A 9,521-nucleotide genomic window follows, 5' to 3' on the forward strand; every position below is an offset into this window, starting at 1 on the left:
GGAGCAGGGCGTGTTGGTGACGGCCCGTCGGCCATCGCCGGCCGCTACCTGCGCTCGCCCACCTTCGCGCTGGAGCTGTGCTCGCTGCTGCCGGCCGAGGTGCTGGGCCTGGCGCCGGCCTTGGCCTCGGCCTTGGGTTGGGGCTCGGGCCTGTGCGCGCCCCCGCCCGCCCTGCGCCTCAACCGGCTGCTGCAGTGGCCGCGGGCGCGCGAGCTGCGGGGAGCGCGCGGAGACTCGGTCGGCGCGGGCTCCGCTGGTGCGCGTGTCCGCCGCCATGGGCCTGCTGCTGCTCGCCATCCACTGGAACGCCTGCGCCTACTTCGCGCTGTCGCGGCGGCTGGGCCTCGGCAGCGACGCGTGGGTGGCGCCGGGTCCGGTGCAGCAGGCCCCGGGCTGGGGCTCGGACCAGGCCCCGGGCTGGGGCACAGAGCAGGCCCCGGGCTGGGGCTCGGGCCTAGCCCGCCAGTACCTCCACAGCGCGCACTTCTCCACGCTGGTGCTGGCCACGGTGGGCAACACGCCGGCGGCCACTCGGCCCGAGGAGTACCTGTTCGTGGTGGGCGACCTGCTGGCCGCGCTGCTGCTGATCGCCGGCGTGGTGGCAGCGTGGAGTCGGCGGTTCGCCAGGCGGCGAGGGCCCGGCGTGGGGCCTACCCTGACGCGCTGGGCCTGGGGCGTCTGCTGCGCCGAGCGCGCGCCCCCGCCGCCCTGCGGGAGCGCGCGGCTCGCTGGTGCCGCCACGTGTGCGCGCACGGCCGCGCCGTCGACGAGGAGGGCGCGCTCCGGCTGCTGCCCGAGCGGCTGCACGCGCGCCTGGCCGCCCACGTGCGCGCTCCCGCGCTGGCCCGGGTGCGGCTGTTCGGCGGGAGCGGCGCGGGCGCGGGCGCGGGCGGGCGCGAGCGGAGAAGGCAGCGGCCTACTGGAGCGCCTGGCGCCGCGCCTCAGGCCTCAGGCCCTGGCGCCCGGGGACACCGTGTGCCGACGCGGGGACGTGGGACGCCACATGTACCTCGTCCGCGACGGCAGCCTCGCCGTCATCGGGCCCGGCGGCCTCCCCATCGCCACACTGCACGCCGGCAGCTACTTCGGCGAGATCAGCGTCCTGCACATCCCCGGTGAGGGGGGGAGCGGGAGTGGGGGGTGTGGTGGGGAGGGGGGGGGGTGTGGTGGGGAGGGGGGGGTGTGGTGGGGAGGAGGGGGTGGAATGGGGAGGTGTGAGGGTGGGGAGGGGGGGGTGTGGTGGGGAGGGGGGTGGGGGGGTGTGGTGGGGAGGGGGGGGTGTGGTGGGGAGCGGGAGGGGTGGGGAGGGGGTGGATGGGGAGGGGGGGGTGTGGTGGGGAGCGGGAGTGGGGGGTGTGGTGGGGAGGGGGGGGGTGTGGTGGGAGGGGGGGGGGGTGTGGTGGGGAGGGGGGGGGTGTGGTGGGGAGGGGGGGGGGGTGTGGTGGGGAGGGGGGGGGGTGTGGTGGGGAGGGGGGGGGTGTGGTGGGGAGGGGGTGGATGGGGAGGTGTGAGGGTGGGGAGGGGGTGGTGGGGAGGGGAGGGGGTGGTGGGGAGGGGGGGGGTGGTGGGGAGGGGGGGGGGTGGTGGGGAGGGGGGGGTGTGGTGGGGAGGGGGGGGTGGTGGGGAGGGGGGGGTGTGGGTGGGGAGGGGGTGGGTGTGGTGGGGAGGGGGGGGGGTGTGGTGGGGAGGGGGGGTGTGGTGGGGAGGGGGGGGGGTGTGGTGGGGAGGGGGAGGGGGTGTGGTGGGGAGGGGGAGGGGGGGGGTGTGGTGGGGAGGGGGGGGTGTGGTGGGGATCGGGGGGAGCGGGAGTGGGGGGTGTGGTGGGGAGGGGGCGGGTGTGGTGGGGAGGGGGGGGTGTGGTGGGGAGGGGGGGTGTGGTGGGGAGCGGGGGGGAGCGGGAGTGGGGGGTGTGGTGGGGAGGGGGGGGGTGTGGTGGGGAGGGGGGGTGTGGTGGGGAGGGGGGGGTGTGGTGGGGAGGGGGGGGGTGTGGTGGGGAGGGGGGGGGTGTGGTGGGGAGGGGGGGGGGTGTGGTGGGAGGGGGGGGTGTGGTGGGGAGGGGGGGGTGGTGGGGAGTGGGGGAGTGGGGGTGTGTGGGGAGGGGGGGTGTGGTGGGAGCGGGAGGGGTGGGGAGGGGGTGGATGGGGAGGTGTGAGGGTGGGGAGGGGGGGGTGTGAGGGGGGGGAGGGGGGGGGGTGTGGTGGGGGAGCGGGAGGGTGGGGAGCGGGAGGGGTGGGGAGGGGGTGGATGGGGAGGTGTGAGGGTGGGGAGGGGGTGGTGTGGTGGGGAGGGGGGGGGTGTGGTGGGGAGGGGGGGGGTGTGGTGGGGAGGGGGGGTGTGGTGGGGAGGGGGGGGTGTGGTGGGGAGGGGGGGGGTGTGGTGGGGAGTGGGGGGTGTGGTGGGGAGGGGGGGTGTGGTGGGAGCGGGGAGGGGTGGGGAGGGGGTGGATGGGGAGGTGTGAGGGTGGGGAGGGGGGGGTGTGAGGGTGGGGAGGGGGGGTGTGAGGGTGGGGAGGGGGGGGTGTGTGGGGTGGGGAGGGGGGGGTGTGGTGGGGAGCGGGAGGGGTGGGGAGGGGGTGGATGGGGAGGTGTGAGGGTGGGGGAGGGGGGGGTGTGGTGGGGAGGGGGGGGTGTGGTGGGGAGGGGGGGGGTGTGGTGGGGAGGGGGGGGTGGTGGGGAGGGGGGGGGGGGTGTGGTGGGGAGGGGGGGGTGTGGTGGGGAGGGGGTTGTGTGGTGGGGAGGGGGGTGTGGTGGGGAGGGGGGGTGTTGTGGGGAAGGGGGGGGTGTGGTGGGGAGGGGGGGGGGGTGTGGTGGGGAGGGGGGGGGTGTGGTGGGGAGGGGGGGGTGTGGTGGGGAGGGGGGGTGTGGTGGGGAGCGGGGGGGGGGTGTGGTGGGGAGCGGGAGGGGTGGGGAGGGGGTGGATGGGGGAGGTGTGAGGGTGGGGAGAGGGAGGGGTGGGGAGGTGTGAGGGTAGGGAGGAGGGGGAGGTTGTGAGGGTGGGGAGGGGTGAGATGTGAGGGTGGGGAGGTGTGAGGGTGGGGAGGTGTGAGGGTGGGGAGGTGTGAGGGTGGGGAGGGGAGGTGTGAAGGTGGGGAGGTGTGAGGGTGGGGAGGTGTGAGGGGGAGGGTGGGGGAGGTGTGACGGTGGGGGAGGGTGGGGAGGGGGAGGTGTGAGGGTGGGTTGAGGATGGGGAGGTGTGAGGGTGGGGAGGGGGAGGTGTGAGGAGGGGGAGGGATTGAGGATGGGGAGGGAGGGAGTGATGGGCAAGGTGTGAGGGTGGGGAGTGTGAGGATGTGGGGTGGGGTGGGGAGGGACGGAGGGGAGGTAGGGGGAGGGAGGGAGGGAGTGATGCTAGCGTGGGGAGGGAAGGAGTGATAGGGAAGGTGAGGGGACGGAGAGAGGGGAGAGGTAGGGTGAGGGAGGATGTGGGGTGGGGTGGATGGAGAAAGGGAGTGGTGGGGAAGGTGTGAAGGTAGGGGGGGGGAGGTGTGGATAATGAGGGCGAGGGGCAGGAAAGGTGACAGGTGTGAGGGGGAGGCATGCGGTGGGAGGGTGGGGAGGGGTGGATGGAGGAGGGAGAGTGTGGGGAAGGTGGTGAGGGTTGGGACCGAGGGAGGGAAAGGCAACTGGAAGGTGGGGAGGGGAGATGTAGGGTGGGGAGCTATAAGGAGGGGAGGAGGGTGGGGTAGGGGAGTGGGAGGGTGGGGTAGGGGAGGGGAAGGGAGGGTGGGGGAGGGGAGGGGAGGGCGAGGGTGGGGCTGATGGAAATAGGAATGGGGGGTGGGGACTGCAAGGGTGGGGGTGTAGGGTGGGAGGGAAGGGCAAATGGGGGAAGAGGTTGAGGAGGGTGAGGACTGAGGGAGTGGAGGGCAGATAGGGATGGTGGGGTGGATAGACAGAGATGGGAGGGGTGGGATAGGTGTGAGGGTGGGGAGGGAGGGACAGAAGGGCCATGGGAATAGAGGGTGGGGAGGGAGGGCATGGGGTGGGGTGGGGTGGGGTGGTGAGGGGGTTGGGGGGCATGTGGAATGAGAGGGTGGGGTGGGATAGTGGTTGGGTGGGGGAAGTGAGAGGGAGGGTGGAGGGAGAGGTGGGAGAAGGTGTGTTGAGGGAGGGAAAGTAAGGGTTGTGGAGGGAGAGGGTGGGTTTTTGCAGAGGAGGGAGGATGGGGAAGGTGAGGGAGGGGGGCGGAGGGAAGGGCATGTGGAAGGGGTGCGTGGATGGAGGTGGAGGGGAGGGTGCGGGTGTATAGGGAACATGGGTGTTTACAGGTGGGGGGACTGCAGGAACACTGTTGATAAGTAGAGGAGTGAAACCTGAAGCTCGAGGGAGGGATATGGGAGGAAGGGTACAGGGGTGGAGAGGGGTGGGACAGTGGGAGAATGGGTCAGACCTGCCATGTACAAAGCCAGGCTGACTGTCCCTAATTAACCCATTCTCTTCCTTATGTCTCTCAATCCTGCTCCAAAGAATCCTCTCCAATAATCTCCCACCCATTGACACAAGGCTCACTGGTCTATTAATTCCCTGTAGTCACAGAGTGATACAGTGTGGAAACAGGCCCTTCGGCCCAACTCCCCCACACCGGCCAACAATGTCCCAGCTACCATAGTCCCACTTGCCTGCGCTTGGTCCATATCCCTCCAAACCTGTCCTATCCATGTACCTGTCCAAATGTTTCTTAAACAATGGGATAGTCCCAGCCTCAACTACCTCCTCTGGCAGCTTGTTCCATACACCCACCACCCTTTGTGTGAAAAAGTTACCCCTCAGATTCCTATTAAATCTTTTCCCCTTCACCTTGAACCTATGTCCTCTGGTCCTCGATTACCCAACTCTGGGTAAAAGACTCTACCCGATCTATTCCTCTCATGATTTTGTACACCTCTATAAGTTCTCCCCTCATCCTCCTGCACTCCATGGAACAGAGACCCAGCCTACTCAACCTCTCCCTGTAGCTCACACCCTCTAGTCCTGGCAACATCCTCTACTTCCATTCTTAAATAAAAAAACAACATTAGCTACTCTCCAGTTCTCTGGTTGGAGAAGATGCAAAGAGATTTGTCAAAGCTCCCACAATCTCCTTTCATACCTCTCTCAATAAGCTGGGATAGATCCCATCAGATCCACGGGATTTCTGCACCTTAATGTCCTTCAATGGCACCAGCACCACCTCCTCCTACCCCCTACCCAGGACAGAGAGGTCAGTGTGGGAATGGGAATGATGATGTGCTGCCCGTTTTGTCTCTGGGGCGGGGAAGGCAACAAGTCAGGGAACCGAAGGACGGCGACCATCCAGAGTGTCGGCTACTCGGACCTGCTGGTGCTGAGCAAGGAGGACCTGGCTGAGGTGTTGCTGGAGTTTCCCGAGGCGCGGCAGGACCTGGAGGAGAAGGGCCGCGAGATGCTGAGGAAGATGGGGATGCTGGAGGAGGGGGAGGCATCCCTGGTGGAGGTGGACAGGGAGGGCCTGCTGAGGAAGGCCGAGCGGCTGGACAAGGCCCTGGACTCGCTGCGCACCTCGCTGGCTCGCCTGATGGCCGAGAGGCAGTCCGCCCTCCGCAAAATGAAGCTGCGACTCAGCCGGCTGGAGCGTTGGCTGGACACCTGCGAGGCCCAGGAACAGGCCCGGGCTCAGGCTCAGGCCCAGGCCCCAGCCCACCGCCGGGGCTGGGGACAGGTCAAGGCCATGGTCCATGGGCAGCCTCAGACCCTGGCCCAGCAACCGGAACCAGAACAGGCCCAGGCTCAGGCCTCAGTCCATGGGCAGACCCAGGCCCATGCCAAGAAACAAACATGGAGCCAGCTGAAGGCCCTGGTCCTGGGCCGCAGACAGAACCAGACCCAGGCTCAAGTGGAGGATCCAGGGCAGCCCAGAGCCCAGGCCCAGCCCCGGCCATGACCTCAGGGAGCTCCACTTCTAGGCCTAGGCCCAGGTAGTGGCCCAGGTTCCCCACCCGTGCCCCAGGCTCAGACACAGGACCAAGCCCGACACCAGGCCCAGGGCAGGATGCGAGCAGCTACAGGAGCAGAGTCAGGCCCACTCCCCTCAGGCCCACCCCCAACCCCAGGACTGCAGACTGTGCCAGCCTCTCTGTTGGCTAGAACCTGGGGTTCACTGGCTGAGCTGGGCCTAGGGTTAGGGTGACCAGTGGTAGAGATGTCCATCTCACCAAGCTGCCAGACTGTGCAGGTCAAGAGTGTTTTAGTGTCATCTGTCCCAGATAGAACAATGACATTCTTACTTGCAGCAGCACAACAGAATATGTAAACATAGTCGACTGTAAACAATGTAATAAATGAGAGAAATAAGTCCAGTGTGTGTATAAATACATATACACATATTTACATATATACATATACATCAACGCAAACACACACACATATATACACATACACAGACACGCACACATACACAGACACACACACACACACACACAGTGTAGGAAGGAACTGCAGATGCAGGTTTAAACCGAAGATGGACACAAAAAGCTGGAGTAACTCAGTGGGACAGGCAGTCTCTCTGCAGGGAAGTAATGGGTGACGTTTTGTGTCGAGACCCTTCAGACTGAAAGTCAGGGGAGAGGGAAACGAGAGATATAGACGATGGTGTAGAGAGATAGAGAACAATGAATGAAAGAAACGCAAAAAAGTAACAATGATAAAGGAAACAGGCCATTGTTAGCTGTTTGTTGGGTGAGAACGAGAAGCTGGTGTGACTTGGGTGGGGGAGGGTGGAGAGAGAGGGAATGCAGGAGTTATTTGAAGTTAGAGAATCAAAATTCATACCACTTTCATTCCACTGGGCTGTAAGCTGCCCAAGCAAAATATGAGCTGCTGTTCCTCCAATTTGTGTTTAGCCTCACTCTGACAATGGAGGAGATCCAGGACAGAAAGGTCAGTGTGGGAATGGGAGGGGAATTAAAGTGTCCAGCAACCGGGAGATCAGGTTGGTTCAGGCGGGCTGAGCGAAGGTGTTGAGCAAAACGATCGCCCAGTCGGCAGTCGGCCGATGTACAAGAGTCCACATCTTGAACAACGGATACAGTAGATGAGGTTGGGGGAGGTGCAAGTGAACCTCTGCCTCACCTGAAAGGACTGTCGGGGTGGGGTCCCTGGACAGAATCAAGGGAGGAGGTATAGGGACAGGTGTCCCATCTCCTGCAGTTACAAGGGAAGGTACCTGGGGAGGGGGTGGTTTGGGTGGGAAGGGATGAGTTAACCAGGGAGTTGCGGAGGTAACGGTCTACGCGGAAAGGGGCGGAGATGGGGAAGATGTGGCTCGTGGTAGGATCCCGTTGGAGGTGACGGAAATGTTAGAAGATTATGTGCTGTATTTGATGGCTGATGGGGTGAAATATATCTCTATATATTATATCTGGGGGTGGAGGCAGAGGGGGAGGATGGAGAATAAGGGGTAGTGGGGGGGGAGGAGAAGGGGGGAAGGGAGGAGGGGAGGGAGAGGGGAACGGGGAGGCAGGGAGAGGGGAAGGGGGGGGGAGAGGGTGCTGCACCAATGCAGGAGAGGTTTGGGCCCAACGGGTCTACTTAGTCTAGTATAATATTATATTCTGTACCTTGGTATTTTACACTTTACACCGATCAGCCAAAACATTATGCCCACCTGCCGACTATGCTGTTGGTCCTCCGTGTGCAGCCCCATACGCAGCAGGGTGCGATGCACTGTGTATTGTGACACATTCCTCCCGTGACCACCATTAACATTTTCTGTGACTTGTGCCACAGTCGACCTTCTGTCGGTTCGGACCAGACGGGATAGCCTTCGATGAGCCTTGGGCACCCAACACCCTGTCTGTCGCCGGTTTGTGGTTTATCCCTCCTCGGACCACTGTCGGTAGGTACTCACCACTGCTGACCGGGAGCACCCCACAAGCCTTGCCGTTTCACAGATGCTTTGACCCAGTCGTTTGGCCATACCAATTTGGCCCTTGTCAAAGTCACTCAGGTGTTTACTCCTGCCCATTTCTCCTGCATCCAACACATCAACTTCAAGAACTGACTGTTCACTTGTTGCCTAATATATCCCACCCCTTGACAGGTGCCATTGTAACAAGATAATCAATGTTATTCACTTCACCTGTCAGTGGTCATAATGTTTTGGCTGATCGCTGTATGTATGCTTATACACATGTACACATACATACACACATAAAAACAAACAACAATAGTGCAAAAAGACACAACCGATGTCTCCAAGTCCATGTAATTTGGAGTTTATGCGGAGGTTATTGTGTTTAATAGCCTGATGGCCAGTCATGGGTCTTTACAGTAGCCGGCCACACGCACAGGCCTGAAAGAGGCAACAGCCATTGCTGCCTCTCTGTGTGGATCCAGGCCAGGCATTCCCAGTCTCGGGAGGGTCTGGAACAGCACACACCTCCACACAAGAAGCTCCCCATTTCAAGTACCGCCATGGACAAAGAGCCTTAGTAACAGCGACCCACCAACAACACAAATGCCAATGAAATAAACTCTGCACAATTAATGTCCATTCCTCATGAGTCAGTGGACAAAAGAGTGTGTCAGTCATCATCATCGGCGGTCACTGGAAGTGAGTGTGACTGTCCTCTCCATAGGGTCGGACTCCTGTGTGTGACTTTGTTTAATGTGGGGAGACTGGTGCACAGACAGCCACCACACGGTCCTTGACAGATCTGGGTCAGGATCCAGTGGCGTGGAGTCCAAGACAACCGGGGACCCTTTTCTGCTGCAGCCTTCATCCATCCGCCTTCCCAGCCGTTGTGACGCTCCACTAAAGTCAGCCATCATCCACCCTCCGCCTGTTCCACCGTTGAGGTCTTGGTTGGATCGCTCTTTGTCAGGGACCTCCCCCTCGACCTTACCCCCATGGGTGACCCTACCAGGAGCGTAGCTCCAGACGGCATCGCTCTCAGGATCTCAGGACCACACAAGCTTCTCCACCACCACAGGGTGACAATCCACGGAGTGTGTCTATTAACAGGGGGTCTCGGGGAGTGTGTCGGTTACAGGGGGTCTCGGGGAGTGTGTCGGTTACAGGGGGTCTCGGGGAGTGTGTATTTACAGGGGGTCTCGGGGAGTGTCAGTTACAGAGGGTCTCGGGGAGCGTGCCTATTTACAGGGGGTCTTGAGGAGTGTCAGTATTTACAGGGAGTGTCAGTTACAGGGGATCTCGGGGAGTGTGTGTGTCAGTATTTACAGGGGGTCTCGGGGAGTGTGTGTGTCAGTATTTACAGGGGGTCTCGGGGAGTGTGTGTCAGTTACAGGGGGTCTCGGGGAGTGTGTGTCAGTATTTACAGGGGGTCTCGGGGAGTGTGTCACTGTTAACAGCATCCTGGGCAATGTGAATGTTTTCAGCAGGACATGTTATTTGAGATATTTCCCACAGAGGTCAGTATTTCTCTGTGTTCCAGCAACAACAGAGGTTTAGCGATGGACACAAAATACTGGAGTAACTCAGCGGGTCAGACAGCATCTCTGGAGAAAAGGAATTGGTGACGTTTCGCGTTGAGACCCTTCTTGACC

At 62.5% G+C, this 9,521-nt stretch overlaps 1 protein-coding gene and 1 pseudogene across 1 annotated transcript in view; both read left to right on the forward strand.

Moving 5' to 3' along the window:
- The window catches only part of LOC144595381 (cyclic nucleotide-gated channel alpha-4-like), a 5,451-nt pseudogene extending 911 nt beyond the window's left edge, over window positions 1-4,540 (forward strand).
- LOC144595408 (cyclic nucleotide-gated channel alpha-4-like) overlaps window positions 1-6,215 on the forward strand; it is a 25,338-nt gene extending 19,123 nt beyond the window's left edge. Inside the window, 1 exon segment of the mRNA XM_078402910.1 lies at window positions 5,258-6,215. Within this exon segment, the coding sequence (XP_078259036.1) occupies window positions 5,258-5,898 (641 nt within the window). The 3' untranslated portion in view covers window positions 5,899-6,215.
- Window positions 6,216-9,521: the final 3,306 nt, after the last annotated feature.

Source organism: Rhinoraja longicauda, chromosome 7 (assembly GCF_053455715.1).
Source record: "Rhinoraja longicauda isolate Sanriku21f chromosome 7, sRhiLon1.1, whole genome shotgun sequence".
NCBI lineage: Eukaryota > Metazoa > Chordata > Chondrichthyes > Rajiformes > Arhynchobatidae > Rhinoraja > Rhinoraja longicauda.